This window comes from Enhydra lutris, unplaced genomic scaffold, assembly GCF_002288905.1.
Source record: "Enhydra lutris kenyoni isolate GAN:26980312 unplaced genomic scaffold, ASM228890v2 scaffoldscaffold39, whole genome shotgun sequence".
NCBI lineage: Eukaryota > Metazoa > Chordata > Mammalia > Carnivora > Mustelidae > Enhydra > Enhydra lutris.
Genome location: NW_019154123.1, coordinates 27,301,516 through 27,318,246, shown reverse-complemented (window position 1 = coordinate 27,318,246; position 16,731 = coordinate 27,301,516). Strand labels below are relative to the sequence as shown.

The following is a 16,731-nucleotide window of genomic DNA, read 5'->3' as shown; positions in this document are numbered from 1 at the left end:
TCACTGTCTCTCTCTCAAATAAATAAATAAAATCTTTAAAAAAAAAAGAAAAAGGGACGCCTGGATGGCTCAGTTGGTTGGACGACTGCCTTCGGCTCAGGTCATGATCCCGGAGTCCCGGGATAGAGTCCCACATCGGGCTCCCAGCTCCATGGGGAGTCTGCTTCTCCCTCTGACCTTCTCCTCGCTCATGCTCTCTCTCACTGTCTCTCTCTCAAATAAATAAATAAAATCTTTAAAAAAAAAAAGATTTAGCTCTTAGGGGGCACCTGGGTGGCTCAGTGGGTTAAAGCCTCTGCCTTCGGCTCAGGTCATGATCCCAGGGTCCTGGGATCGAGTCCCGCATCGGGCTCTCTGCTTCGCAGGGACCCTGCTTCCTCCTCTGTCTCTGCCTGCCTCTCTGCCTACTTGTGATCTCTGTCTGTCAAGTAAATAAATAAAATCTTAAAAAAAAAAAAAGATTTAGCTCTTAGTATCTTAAGGGCCACATATTCTGTGTTATTGGTTGGTACCAAGGTCTAGAGCTACATGCCCTTTCTCTTTTTTTACCCAACTTAGGGCTAGAACTTATGACCCTGAGATCAAGACCTGAGCTGAGATCAGGAGTCAGATGCTTAACTGACGGAGCCACCCAGCTGCCCCTAGATCTATGTGCTTTATATGTTTAGATACTCATTTATTTACTGGCTATAATTGCTTTCATGCTACAGTGACCGAGTTAAGTAGTTGTGAGACAGTCTGGCCTGCAAATCCTGGTATTTACTTCCCAGTCCTTTACAGAAGAAGTTTGCCAGACCTGCATTAGACTGTTAGGAACAATTACTATAAGCAGAATGAAGCCCTTCTTCGTCCTTGCGTTGCCTTTGCATGTTCCCCATGGCACACCTCTAGTATGTGTGACTCTTGTTCCCCGCCCTAGCCCTCTTCGTGCTACTCTTGGCATGTAGCTGCACCAAGCGGCACAGACTCCACATAACTCCGCATGCATGCACAGGGACCTAGGTGTGCTGTTTTCCAGTGGGAAGGCATGTGCGGCAGATGATGACTTGAGAGATTGTGTGCAGTAAAAGATCAAGTGAGGAATATTTGATGGTCCCTTAATTCTCAGAATTTGGGTATGTGTCGATGGAGAAGGGAACAGATAAAGTACTCCGTGTCATCTCCTCATTTCCTGTTTTGTTAGAAACAGATTTTCAAAGAAGGGAATAATGTTGGTAAGTGGGGTCAGAGAGGAAACATGGATATCACAAGAAACAGGCAAGAAACCCTTCACGTGGAATTATTTAAGTTCATATGCTTTGAAGTATAACCGAGTTCCCATCTGTGCTGTAATCAAGCCAACTTGTAGCCATGGTGTTCATTTGTGTCCAGTGAGCTGTCATTATGCATAGCTTTTGATTTTGGACGTTTGGTTTGCTCTTGAATTCCAAATCCCTCCTACCTCGATCTCCAAAATCTGGTTCATAGATCATTTGCTTATTGGTCCCTATATCTCTGCTTTGAGTTCTGAGTTTGCAGACCTTTAATTAACTTCTCCTGATTGAAAATGATGGATGGGCTCCTTATGTTTCGCTGTGTCCTTCTGGTTCCTAGGACCTTGGCTTATTCCTGACAAATAATGCTTCCTGTAGCCTGAACCACTGGGCTTTGGTCCTGTGGACTGCCTTTTGAATCCAGATAAACCACAATCACTGGCGCACTGATTAGACCCTAACATTTGCCCACTATTCTCTAAGTTCTGAACCTCTGTCTTACCTGACCCTGTTGTTACTTGTGTCCTACGGTGAACACAAAATACTTCATTAAAAATAATTCAGCCAGGAGCTCCTAGGTGGCTCAGTCAGTTAAGTGTCTACCTTCAACTCAAGTCGTGATCCCAGGGTCCTGGGGTCGAGTCCCAAGGCTCCTTGTTCAGCAGGGAGCTTGCTTCTCCTTCTGCCTGCCGCTCCCGGTTCTTGCTCTCTCTCTCTGACAAGTAAATAAAATCTCTAAAAAAAATTAATAAAAATAATTAGACCTGTTTATTCTGATCTTCATCTGAGCCGTATCCTATCTGCCTGTTGATAAACTAGCTGGATAACTTACTCTTCATTAAACTTTCAACAGCAGTAGTGTTTGAGTTCTCTTGGAGTTCTCTGTTGATGATAATTTTTGTATACCCATACTCTTTTAATTTTTCTCTTTTGGCAAGAGATTATTAAAATTTTTATTTATTTTTTTCAATTTTTCTGCCTCTGACTGGTTTATCTGGTGTCTATATTTAAAATTACGCTTATAGCAGAACTTCAAATACAGGGACTCCAAACTTTTAAGTGAATAGGACTAGTTTTTTTAAAAAGTTAAATTGTAATATTGTAACATTTTAAAAATTTAATAAAAAGGAAATGTAAATATTTTTCATATTTCTATTTAGTTTTAGTATTTTATTTGTAGCAAGCATTTAAAGATCACACTTTGTGATCATTTATGGTAACTTGGTCTCTGGTTTGAGTCCCGGTACTCTTTCTAAAAGATTAAAGTTGACATTATTTGAAAAAAATTATCTAGTAAGCTGTCATGGGATTTACCGTCTGGCTTGGCACTGACAAACTGAAGTGAGCTGTATAACCAATTTAAACAGAATTCAGAAAGTATGTCTTTAGGTTTCAGAATACTAAGAAACAAGCCTAGTTTCACTTATTAGAGCACATTTTTATTTCTTACCTGCTTCTAGGGTTACAGGTGAAGTAAAGCACAACATCACCAATACTGTGGTATGCAGAGTGCAAGGCGAATGGAATAGTGTTCTTGAGTTCGCTTACAGCAATGGAGAGACAAAGTATGTGGACTTGACTAAATTAGCAGTGACAAAGAAGAGAGTAAGACCTCTGGAGAAGCAAGATCCATTTGAGTCCAGGTATGTCATCCCCACATCCATCCAGGAAAGAGTCCAACGCTCTGTCTAAGCCTTTTCATAGTTTGCAGCCTTAGGCAAGTCACTTCACCAGTTCGCAGTCAAAGGATTACTATCTTTATCGAAAAACTCTTAAATTATTCACAAAAGACAGATGCCCCAACAGGAAAATGGGCAAAGAACATAAAGAGGCAGTTCAAAAGTAGAGGAAAAGGGCCACTAAGAATGAAAAATTACTCAGCGTATTTAGAATTCAAAGAAATAGAAATTAAACAATAAGATAAATTAGTTTTTTAAATAATACTTTTTTCTTTTTAAAGATTTCATTTATTTATTTGACCGAGAGAGAGAGATCACAAGTAGGCAGAGAGGCAGGCAGAGACAGAGACGGGGGAAGCAGGCTGCCCACTGAGCAGAGAGCCCGATGCGGGCCTCGATCCTGGGACCCTGGGATCATGACTTGAGCTGAAGGCAGAGGCTTTAACCCACTAAGCCACCCAGGCACCCCTAGAGCATCATTATTTATAATCCAAACTGTGGAAGCAGCCCAAGTGTCCATCAATAGATGAATGGATAAAGAAGGTGTGGTACGTGTACACACACACACACACACACACACACACACACACACAGGAATATTATTTAGCCATTAAAAGAAGAAAATGTTGCCATTTGCAATGATGTGTATAGAACTGGAGAGTATAATGCTAAGCTAAATAGGTCAGAGAAAGACAAATATCATATGATGATCTCATATATGTGGAATTTAAGAAATGAAACACATGAGCAGAGAGAAAAATAGAGACAAACCATGAAATGGACTCTTCAGCTATATAAAACAAACTGAGGGGCACCTGAGTGGCTCAGGGGGTTAAAGCATCTGCCTTCAGCTCTGGTTATGATCCCAGGGTCCTAGGATCGAGCCCCACATCAGGCTCTCTGCTCAGCGGGGAGCCTGCTTCCCCCCCTCTCTCTGCCTGCCTCTCTGCCTACTTGTGATCTCTCTCTCTCTGTCAAATAAATAAATAAAATCTTTAAAAACAAAAACAAACTCACGGTTCCAAGAGGGGAGGTGAGTGAGGGTTGGGGGAAATATTGTGATGAAGAAATAAAGTGAAAAAATTTTTTAAAAAAGAAAGTGGAAAGTAAATAGGTAGATAAATAAACAGAAACAACTTGTATCTGTCAACAGATGAATGGATAAGAATATGTAGTATATATGGCGTCTGGCTGGCTGAGTTGGAAGAGCATGTAACTCTTGATCTTGGGGTTGTAAGTTTGAGCCCCATTTGGGGGGTAGAGATTATTTTAAAAAAATTTTTTTTAATTTGAAAAGAAGTTGTAGTATATATACACAATGGAATTATATTCAACCATAAAAAGGAAGGAAATCCTGCCATTTGTGACAATGTAGATGGACCTTGAGGATATTATGCTAAATGAAATAAGTCACAGAAAGACAAATACTGTATGATCTTACTTATAGGTAATCTAGGCAAAATAAAAACCTCATGGAAAATAGATCAGATTTGAGGTTACCAGAGGTGGCGGTTGGGAAGTGGAAGAATTAGATAAGGGTGATCAAAAGGTACAGACTTCTATTTGTAAGGTAAACAAGTACTGGGGGATGTCATGTACAATATGATGACTATGGTTAACATTGCCATGTGGCATATTTGAAAGCTGTTAAAAGAGTAGATCCTAGAACTCTAATCACAAAGGAAAAAAACTTTTTTATTTATATGCAATGATGAATGTTAACAAAACTCAGTGTGGTAGGTATTTCACAGTGTATATAAGTCAATTTACTATGCTGTACATCTTAAACTTAGGTAAGAGTCCTGTATGTCATTTGTATCTCAGTTAAATTGGAAAAACTATTTAAGCTTCAAGACAAAAATCAGAATTTGGAAAATTTTATCTGCCTGAGTATGAAAGCTTCCCAAGTAAAGGATTTTCTGATGAAATTGGTGGTGATAGTAATGAATGTGATTTTTTTAATATTACATAATAAAATGTCAACATCTGAAAGATCATTTTTCAAGTGAACAATGCATGATACTACAAAATCATTCAAGACCCATTCAAAAACCCAGTCAAGAAGAATGGATAAAGCAGATGTGATATATGAAATGGAGTATTACTCAGCCAACACCAAAAAAAAAAAGAAAAGAAAAGAAATCTTGCCATTTGCAATGATGTGGATGGAGCTAGATGTATGATGCTAAGTGAAACAAGTCAGTGAGAGAAAGACAGATACCATATGATCTCACTCACATGTGGAATTTAAGAAAGAAAACAGATGAACATATGAGAAGGGGGAAAAGGAAAAAAAGGAAAGAGGGAAACATGCCATAAGAGACTCCTAAAGATAAAGAACAAACTGAGGGTTGTTGGAGGGAGGTTGCTGGGGGATGAGCTAGATGGGTGATGGGTATTAAGGAGGGCGCTTGTTATGATGAGCACTGGATATTGTATTTCAGTGATGAATCACTGAATTCTAATTCAGAAACCAACATTGCATTGTGTGTTAGCTACCTAAAATTTAAATTAAAAAAAAAAAAAATCCAGTCACGATGCCAGTTAGACCAATGAGTTTCCTTGTAGCACAATATAAAAAATTAATTGACATCTTTCATTTTCCACACTGCAGGCAACCTTTAAAAAACTACCACCTGGGGGACGTGGGTGTCTCAGTTGATTTAAATGTTGGACTCTTGGTTTCGGCTCAGGTCACTACCTCAGGGTTGTGAGATTGAGGCCCACGTGGAGCTCTGTGCAACACAGACCCTGGTTAAGATTATGTAAATAAATACATAAATAAGAATAAAAAACTACGACCTGGTGAATTTAATACAATACCAAAGAATTAAATTACTTGAGAAGTATGTTAAAATATTCTCTTTTCCAATTCTGTATCTATGTGAGGCCAGATTTTCTTAAGACTTATTTTTATTTATTATTTTCTAGAGAGTGCCACCAGTGTTACCATTTATTCTCTGTGGATTTCCTTCGTCTGTGTTACTCTTTTTTTTTCTAAAGATTTTATTTATTTTAGAGAGAGAGAATGCACGCACACACACCTGGGGGGTGGGAGGAGCAAAGGGAGAGGGAGAGAGAGGATCTCAAACATATTCCACACTAAACACAGAGCCTAATGCAGGTGTTGATCCCAGGACCCTGAGATCATGACCTGAGCAGAAACCAGGAGTCAGCCACTTAACCCACTGAGCCCCCAGGCACCCCTAGATTTTTCTTTATTTAATTAAACTAAAATAATAGAACAGATTGAATGTAGAAACATTTGTAAGAATCCAGCTATTATTAAAGCAGACAAATGTTTAAGAGATACTGTCGGATTCTCTTTGCTAAAATTTTATTAAGGATTTTTTATATCTACATTCATGGGGGATATTGGTCTGTTGTTTTCTTTGAGGGAGTTTTTAACTACAATTCATTATCTTTAGAGGGATAGTGAGGTTGTCTTTCTTCTTAATTGAAGGTTGGTAGTTTATGTCTCTTAAGGAATTGATTAATTTCACCTACATCTATTTTGTCAAATTTATTGACATATAGTTTATAATATTCCCTTAGTTTTCTTTTAATGTGTGTAGGCTCTCTAGCGATGTCCCACTTTCATTCTTTATGTTGGTAATATTTTCTTTTCCTATTAATGGGATTAAAGATTTTTATTAAGGATTATTTATTAAAGGATTATTAATTTTACTCAAAGAACCAGTTTTTGTTCATTGCTTTTTGTCTATATTTCTATTTTGTTATTCATTGATTTCTGCTCTTTTTTTATTTCCTCTTTTATGCTTACTTGGTACATCATTTGCTCTTCCTTTTTCTAGTTTCCTAAAAGGGAAACTTAGGTCAGGGATCAGCGAACTTCTCTATAAAAGCCCAGAGAGTAAATATTTTAGGCCTAGTGGGCAAGGTAGTCTCTACTACAACTACTCAGCTCTGCCACTGAAGCATGAAAGCAGCCACAGACCTTGAAAGGATAGACACCACTATGTTACAATAAAAATTTGCGTAGCCAGCCATAGTTTGACCCCTCATTAGGTCGATTTCTTCTTTTTTCCTAATATAAATATTTAATATATTTCTCTCTGAGCCTGCTTTAGCTATTTCAAACTTTTGATTTGTGTTTTCTGATTTTCCTTTGATTTTTTTGGGGGGGGAACTCATGAAGTTATTTAGTAATGTATTATTTAATTTCCAAATTTTTGGATAATTTCCAGCTATCTTCTCACTATTCATTTTTAGTTTAACTTAATTTTGGCCAAAGGATATACTTGGTATGGTTTTAGTCCTTCAGATTTTATTGAGATTTGTTTTATAACCCTGAATACATTCTGTCTTGGTAAACATTTCATGGGCACTTGACAAGAGTTTGTATTCAGTTGATGTTAGGTGACAGTACTCTGTAAATATCAATTAGCTCAAGTAGGTTGATAGTATTTTTCTAGTACTCTTTGTTTTACTAATTTTCTGTGTATTTGTTTCATCAGTTGAGGTCAGTTATTGAAATTACCAGTTATAATTGCATATTTCTCTTCATAGTTGTCTAAATCTTTACTCTGTGGTAGGGATAACACATTTGGGATTGTATGTCCTCTTAATGCACTGAACTCTGATCATTATGAAATGATCTTTTATCCCTGGTGATAGCTTTCTTTTCTTTCTTTTTTTTTTTTTTTTTTTAAAGATTTTATTTACTTATTTGACAGAGACACTGCGGGAGAGGGAGCACAAGCAGGGGGAGTGGGAGAGGGCCTCCCATGGAGCAGAAAGCCCGATGCGGGGCTCGATCCCAGGACCCTAGGATCATGACCCGAGCCAAAGGCAGATATCCAATGACTGAGCCACCCAGGCGCTCCCCTGATGATAATTCTTGCTTTGAATTCTGCTTTAATACTAAAATTGCCACTTAAAAACTTTATCAAGATATATTTTACATATTATAAAATTCACCTGTTTCAAGTTTATATTTAAGTGATTTTTAGCAACTTTCTTGAGCAATGCAGTCATCACCATAAATCACTTTCACAACCTTTATCATCCCATAAGACCCTTATTCCCATTTTAAGCTAATGTCCATTCCATTCCCATCCCCGTTCTCAGGGAACCTACTTTTTGTCTATAAATGGTTTTTTCTGGATACTTCAGATAAATGGAATCATATAATATGTGATATCTTATGCCTGGCTTCTTTCACTTAGCATAGTGTTTTTGAGGTTCATCTAGGATACAACATGTATCAGTAGCTCATTTTTTATATTGCTGAATAGTATTCCATTATATGGAACCACATTTTGTCTATCCCTTCACCAACTGATGGACATTGTCAGTTTTGGACTATAATGATTAATACCACTATGAACATTCTTGTTTGGGTGGATATGTTTTCATTTCTCTGGGTAAATATCTGAAATGGTAATTTCTGGATTGTCTGCAAGTTTTACATTTAACTTTTCAGGAAACTGCCGAACTATTTTCCTAAGTGGCTACACCATTTTACACTCCTGCCAGCAATGTAGAAGTGTGCCAGTTCTCCACATCCTTATCAACATTTGTTATTACCTGCCTTATACCCATCATACCCCTTTTAGGTGGTGTGAAATAGTCTTATTATGGTTTTAATTTGCATATTCCAAATGACTAATGATGTTGAACATATTTTCATGTGCTAATTAATTACACATTTGTTTATCTTGTTTGGTGAAATGTGTGATTGTCCTCTTGGGTTGCAGGAGTTCTTTGAATTCTGAATACAAATCCTTTATTGGATATGTGTTTTGAAAATATTTTCTCCTTGTCTGTTGCTTATTTTTAAATTTTTGTAGTGAGTTTTTTTCAGTAAAAGGTTTTAATTTTTTTGAGATGAGATTGTCGATGTTTCCTTTTATGGAATATAGTTTTGGTATTGTATCTAGGAAATCTTCGCCTAACCCAGCCTCTGAGATTTTCTCCTGTGTGTTCTTGTAAAAGTTTCCTTTTGAGGTAAGGGTCTGAGGTCCTTTTTTTGCTTTTAGATATCCGTTTGTCCCAGTGCAATTTGTTGAACAGACTGTTCTTTCTCCCAAAGAGTTGTCTGGGCAGTTTTCTTTTGCTTGGAGTTAGTTGAGCTTTTCTTCTTGCTGTGCCAGTAAACTCTAGCCAGTGAGTTGGAGCACCCATAGGACTCCCCTTATGTATTTACTACTCTCAGGAATCACTGTCCTGTACTTGCCTTTTGCTCAATATCTGTAGTCTCCATTGTTTCAATATATTTTGTCTGGTTTCCTAGCTGATTAAAGGCAGGAGGATTAAGTCTGGTCCCCATTATCTTATCATGTCCAGAAGTAGAAGTCTCTAAACTTTCAGCTTTTAAAAAATTTATTTATCTTTTTGCTTATTAATTCCTAAGTGTCTTTTTTTTTTAAGATTTTATTTATTTATTTGACAGAGAGAGATCACAAATAGGCAGAGAGACAGGCAGAGAGGGGGGGAAGCAGGCTCCCTGCTGAGCAGAGAGCTCGATGTGGGGCTCGATCCCAGAACCCTGGGATCATGACCTGAGCCTAAAGCAGAGTCTTTAACCCACTGAGCCACCCAGGCGTCCCTCTAAGTGTCTTAAAAATAAAAATCTATTACTTCATATAATACAAATTATTTTTTATTTGAAAAAAGAAAAAAAGCAGAAGGAGCAGCATCTTGGACATCAGTATCAGCACCATACTATTATTCCATGGTTTTATAACTCATATACATGAAACTATATATCTGATTCAGGAGACATAATTTTTTTAAATTACTTTTAATTTCAAGGGTATCAGTTCTGTTATCTTTTTTTAAAGAATGCTTGTAAGATCTGTGGCTTTTCTGATTTTAGGCGATTGTGGAAAAATGTGACAGACTCTCTGAGGGAATCTGAAATTGATAAAGCCACGGAACATAAACGTACTTTGGAAGAACGCCAAAGGACTGAAGAAAGGCATCGAACCGAAACAGGCACACCCTGGAAAACCAAGTATTTTATTAAAGAGGTTTGTCCTACGTGTCTTCAGACTAAAAGTCATTATCTACTTAGTGAGGACTTTAGCTTACTAGGCTTTCTCAAATTATCACTTATACATCTTTATTTCTGAAACTACTCCAGCTTAACCAGGAGCTTTTTCATGAGCTTTTCAGTTTGCGAAGGTAAAATAGTTTAGCAGCAGTTCAGATGAGGTAGATTTCAGGATTAAATTGGTCAGAAACAAAAATGCTAATAACATAATCTCAATCACAGTAATAGATGATACAATTTATAATTTATTACCTTTTGAACCACACTGAAACTCTTTGTTACTTCCAGAGACTACATTTTAAGGGGAGACATGAGAAACTTAAATAGCTATACAAAGGGTAGTGAAGTGGCTGGAATATTGACATTTAAGGAAAAAAGAATAAAGTGGGGTGTTTAGCCTAGAAAACCGAAAATTAGGGCCGTTTGTTGTAACCTTCTTCAGATATGTGTATGCTTTATCATGTAGAAATTTTTTTACCAGTTTGTTTAGCAGTCCTGAGGTAGGTGCACCCTACCAGGAATTTTGAGTTTAGCGTAAGAAGGAATTGTACAACAATCAAAAATATCCAATAATAAGGGAGTACATTTTATAGTAATGCATCATTAGTCCTATATGAGACCATGGCTTACATGGAAGACTTTGATGCACTGATTTTGCAGCTGGACTAAATTTATGGAATCTTATCCAAATTTAAAGATCTTTGCTTTGTTTTGTCTTGTTTTGTTTATTACTTTCTGGTAGAACTCAGAGAAAGGTGAGTAGCGGACCAGAGCTGACACCAAGAAAAGTTTTCTTGTCAGGGTACCTGGCTGGCTCAGTCAGAAGAACACGCAACCCTTGATCTCAGGGTTGTGAGTTCGAGCTCCACATTGGGTGAAGACAAAAAAAGGGTACCTGGATGGCTCATTCAGTTAAGCATCTGCCTTCGGCTTGGGTCATGAGCCCAGTTCCTGGGATCGAGTCCCGCATTGGACTCTCTACTCAGTGGGGAGTCTGTTTGTCTGTCTGTCTCTCCCCAATGCTGGTGCTCTCTCTTTCTCCCTTTCTCTCTAAAAATAGATAAGTAAAATCTTTTTAAAAGAGAGAAAAAAGGGGCGCCTGGGTGGCTCAGTGGGTTAAGCCGCTGCCTTCGGCTCAGGTCATGATCTCAGAGTCCTGGGATGGAGCCCCGCATCGGGCTCTCTGCTCTCTAGGGGAGCCTGCTTCCTCCTCTCTCTCTGCCTGCCTCTCTGCCTGCTTGTGATCTCTCTGTCAAATAAATAAATAAAATCTTTCAAAAAAAAAAAAAAAGAGAGAAAAAAATGTTCTCTTATCAATAAACAAGTCTAAAGCCCACTGAATTTTAATATTGGTCCATCAGGAAGGACTTTGCCAAAAGTAATTTGATCTTGATTTTTGCATAGTTATTAACCCTAAAAATCCATAGTTTATTATAGTGGCTTCATTACCTTTATTTTTCTAATTTTTGACTATTAAAAATACTCTCCGGGGCACCTGGGTGACTCAGTCGGTTGAATGTCTGCCTTCAGCTCAGGTCATGATCTCCGGGTCCTGGGATCGAGCCCTGCATCCGGCTCCTTGCTCAGTGGGAAACCTGCTTCTTCCTCTCCCCCTCCCCCTATTTGTGCTCCCTCTCTTGCTGTGTCTCCCTCTGTCAAATATATAAATAAAATCTTAAAAAAAAAAAATACTGGCCATTTTCATGGATAGGAATAATAAAGGGAAAAATACTTCACATTAGTCTTTTATATGAAAAAATAAAACTTTGTTGTTATTATTCAATGTTACAGTCTGGTAACTTTGGATTTTTTTTCATTTCAAAGAAGGCAGATATACCAGGAGTAGATTCTAGGAGGAGAATTTCTAAAGGAGGACTTCTGTAAATCATTAAAAGTGAACTCTGGGGGTCGAGAGCAGGGGGCTATAATGGCTAAAAGATATAGGGGCGCCTGGCCAGCTCAGTAGAGCATGCATGCTCTACCCTGATCTCAGGGTTGTGAGTTTGAACCCTATGTTGGGTATAGAAATTCCTCAAAAATAAAATCTTAAAAGAAAGATAACAACTAATGAAATTTTAAAAGATAGGCACCCTGATTCTTGCTAATAACATGACATATAAAGTTGAGACTTCTAGTTTATTCTTGGAGATATACCAGTCTGGCATTCTGTGATGTGATTAGTTGACATCTTTTTCAAAGAATAGTACTAAAGGAGTTGAGAATTACCAACCAGGTGATTTAATATAAACAATCTAATGGTTGCTATTTTTTTTTTTTTTTAAAGACTTCACTTATTTGAGAGCAAGGGAGGGAGAGAGAGAGAGCATGAGGGGGAGCAGCAGAGGGAAAGGGAGAAGCAGACTCCTCTCACTCAGTAGGGAGCCTGACATGGGACTTGATTCCAGGACCCCAAGATCATGACCTGAGCCAAAGGCAGAACACTTAACCTACTGAGCCACCCAAATGCCCCTAATGGTTGCTATTATTAAAGAAGAATTATTTTGATACTTATTTAAAACATCAAGAAAATCTTCATTCAGAACTGATGTAATAGAGAAGAGGGATTGAATGCAACACTGAGTACAGGGACAAGTGGAAATGCGAGGGAGTGAGTGGAAAAGAGAATCTTGGTTAGATATCAAGGATTGGGGTGGGGAGAGAGGAACTTGATTACATATCAAGGGTAGGAAAACAAGAGTTTCAAAATCAAGGATTTGGGGTTGGGGGGATTCTTGGCTAACTGGCTTATCAGAATTATTTGCTAAAATTGAGCTCAGTAGGCCATGGTTGAGGCCTAGTCAAGAAGAGTGCTCAAAGTAGTCCAACTGAAATGTAGTCAAGGAGAGAATGAGTCCTTGTCACTAGAAACTAAGTAATTGCCAGCCTCAAGTCATTTTAGGAACAAAATAAAATACATGTATTTAAATTTTTAAGAAAATTTTTAATATAAATAAACTGAAGGAAGTATGCATTAAGGATGTGTTACTTCACCTAGTCCTGTGAACATGGAACTCAGGTAATCTGTATCAAGTCCTGCACCCCCAGTATATAGCTTCATGAGTTTCTTTTCCTCACTTGGTATTCCCCTGGTTCTAGTTCATTCTCTGACTGTTAACTTTATCTCCTTGCGGTATCCTTCTGTTCACAGGAGCCAGGGAAAACTAATGGGAATAGAGTCAGGGGAGAACTAGGACACAGTACTCAGATACTAGAGATACTGGTTGAAGTAGAGAGAACAGCTAGTACCTTGATGACCATTTCTTTGTGCTCTGCCTGCTTGGTGCCCATCAGTGTGCAGCATCTTGGCAAAACTGGCAGAATTGCTACAGATGAATTCTGTAAATAAAGTGATCATCGAGCATCAACTAGGGGCCCCCAGCAGAACTTCTCCCCTAATCCTAGCTAAACCACTGGCATCATGTAATGTCTTAAGCACAGATTTTTTTCTCTGTCACAAAAATTCTTATTTTTAAATGTGAGAGTAGAATTCTACCTCAGGGAAGGTGTTGCTTCTAGTTTTGGTCACCGATTGTGAAACTATTAGAGGAATCGTTCTTTAATACACTTTTCTGCTTGTTTCAGGGTGACGGCTGGGTTTATCATAAACCCCTTTGGAAAATAATCCCAACAGCACAACCAGCAGAGTGACACACACTATCTAAGACTCGACCAAATGAACTTCTTCTCTGTTTACCCTAAACCCTCCCAGAATGGAGTCATTGCACTGAGTGACCTGCTTCCTGATCGCACAGACTGAATCTAGCTGAACACGAATGTACCTGTGAAGGCACCGTAGAATGGCAGCAAGACCAAAGTGTTGAAGAAGCACGATGGGCCTCTCACCAACCTGTTCACGTGACATGAGCAATATCATCTAAAAACCTTTCACAGGAATTGTTAGGTGATTAATCTTTTATCCAGTCCCCGCTCCTAAAGTTCAGTTCGAATCCCCTGTCTTTGCAGGGGGACAGCAAGACACACACAACAGTGAGAACTCAGTGATTTTGATTTCTTTATAGTGAGAAGTGAAGTCTCTGTCAGAGTTTGTGTGTTGCTTTCTGTCGGTAACTGAAGTATTCACTACGTTTAAAAACTCAGAGGAGGAGGATGATGACCCAGAAGTGGATTCAGCCATTGTGCCTGAAATCAGTGTTAAAAAAATCAACCAGGTTGTAGTAACAAGGCATTCTTGTTCCTTCCAAGAGACTGTGTACCTGTGTCTGAGGAGCTTATCCATTCTCCACCTCTGTTGGAACTCTCTTTTAAAAAGTATATTTATAAATTGATTAGAATTATAACCATGGAGAATTTTTTCTTCTGAGCATTTTAATATACTTGAAAACAACATTGACTTGAAAAATTTCAGAAGTTTTTCAGTACCTAGTTTTATTAAATACTACACTTGAGAGACAATTTTTTTAAATGTGTTCATGTCAATATGATGAGATTTTGGCCTTTCTCAAGAACTGAGGCATTAAAGAACATAGCAAACATTAAAGAATAAAACTGTTACTTTTTTCCTTACCTTTTTTTCACTTGTTAATAGGTTAATAGGTTAATATCCAGTATTATGTGCTATCTCTCTGGATAAGTATGCTTCATCTTACCTCTGTTCACTCAAATTTAAACCAACTATTCATATTTGTCAGTAATTCAGAAGTTGTGTATGTGGCTGAGTGCATGTATGGTGTGGTTCTCTTTTCAAGGAAACTCAAATGCTGAAGAAAGAATAAGAAATAAAAAGTTATCAGGAAGTTGTATTCAGGTACAAATCTTTTTTTTTTTTTTTAATAAGTATTTTATTGAGGTTGAAGAATTGCTGGCAATTAAAAGGATAGTGCTAATTATGGCTTTTGTCATTCATTCAAGTATTTATTGAGCACCTACTTATGGTGCTCAACACTTGTTACTGCAAGCTACCTTAATTTTCCAAGAGTGGTGCCTTACTCTGTTTCTTCTGATGTGTCTTCCAATCAGTGTGTGTAACATACCTGTTACTCATCAGCCCTATTAGGTGGCTGTATTTCTTGCATCATCATAAGAAGTTTAAGCTTTGTGCTCTGATAAATTGTGTTTTATTGAAGGGGTTGATAGGATGAAAACAGCAAAACAATAATTTTTTTCAACAAACTGTAAATTATAAGAAAATAACTGGTTTATGTACAACCATTTTAATGATTCCCTTGTTCATTTTTGCTGTGAAATGCACTGAAAAATATCAAAATGAGTTATAGTTCATGTGTTGGGAAGATTGAAAAATAATAAAACTAGAGAACAATAATGCCTTTGTCTGTTTTATGAATGGAGAGAAATAGAAAGTTTATATTTAGTAGAGTTAGCACCTTGTTCATATGAGAGGGATATTGATTTTTCTCTTTACATTCTTATTTTCAGGAATCTCTTAGGGAGAAAAGGAAATAAATTCAATAAGAGTTTTTAAACACTAAAATGTTTAATTTAAATATACTGGAAATAGAGCAAGAATGTAAAATTAAACTAGTGATTTTGTTTTGTTCTTTGAGCCACTTGAATACCCGTTTATTTCTTTGAATTGCTGAGCCATTTTTAGAAATATTGAAATACAATTTTAAAAATTCTTCAGGAAAACAATACATTTACGAGTAATTGAAATCTCATGATAATGGGTTGCTTCTTTGACAAGCGTGAAATACTACTACTTTTTTTTAAATAGTGAATTTTTAAAAAATATTTATTTGACAGAGAGAAATCACAGGTAGGCAGAGAAAGAAGGGGAAGAAGGCTCCCTGCTGAGCAGAGCGCCCGATGTGGGGCTCAATCCCAGGACCCTGAGATCATGACCTGAGCCGAAGGCAGAGGCTTAACCCACTGAGCCACCCAGGCACCGCGAAATAATACTACTTTTGGGTAATTACTTTACCTTGTCTCTGTCTGCTTGACTTCCCACTGTAGCTTATCTACGAGATAGAGCTAAGAGGCCTTTTCTGTTTCATTTTTCTTTCCATACCTTGTTGACACCTGGCCAGAGAAAGGAGTCTTTATAGCAGTAGCTACTTACTTGTATCTCTCTCTTTTAGGTCAGAGTTTTAAGTTTTATCAGACTTTTCTTCTGGCTGTTAGGAATTGTGTGTTAAGGAGTCCAAGACCAGAAGTGACAAAATGACAATCTCCTGGCCATGTATTTGAACTTCTTCCTTTTTTTTTTTTTTTTTACTATGGTGATACCACTACCCTATACCTCTGTCAGATATTTATATTTAAGCTCCACAATTGTATTCTAATTAATTGCATTTTGAATAGACAGTGTTTAAGCTCTGAAAAGTAATTTTTAGATTATGTATTGGGTGAGATACGGCATCTATGTATCAGTTCACTGTCTTTTCCAATTGTGACCAACATCGCCTCTAATGCCTACTTGGAACCACAGATAAGATAAAAAAAAAAAAAGTATTGGGAGCCTGCTTCCTTCTCTCTGCTTTCCTCTCTGCCTACTTGTGACCTCTGTCAAATAAATAAATAAAATCTTAATGAAAAAAAAAAGATAAAAGTATTGAATTTCTCGCTCAGTAATCCTAGTACTAATACATTACTCTCAACTATAAGTATCTGATACTTGATGAACCAACTTCTACAGATTAATTCTTAAAGGATTTATTAATTAATTAGATAAGCATGAAATTTTGTATAAAATATTTCCTTGAGGGGCACCTGAGTGGCTCAGTGGGTTAAGCCTCTGCCTTTGGCTCAGGTCATGATCCCAGGACTGGGATCAAGCCCCACATCAGGCTCTCTGCTCAGCAGG

The 16,731-nt window shown here is 37.6% G+C and overlaps 1 protein-coding gene across 1 annotated transcript in view; it reads left to right on the top strand.

Annotated features, from left to right (window-relative positions):
* Positions 1–14,831, top strand: part of LOC111155012 (oxysterol binding protein like 11) — a 95,304-nt gene extending 80,473 nt beyond the window's left edge. The window contains exons 11-13 of the mRNA XM_022515005.1: positions 2,714–2,896; positions 9,774–9,927; positions 13,533–14,831. Coding sequence (XP_022370713.1) covers positions 2,714–2,896; positions 9,774–9,927; positions 13,533–13,598 — 403 coding nt within the window. The 3' untranslated portion in view covers positions 13,599–14,831. The remainder of the gene's footprint in view (positions 1–2,713; positions 2,897–9,773; positions 9,928–13,532) is intronic.
* Positions 14,832–16,731: the final 1,900 nt, after the last annotated feature.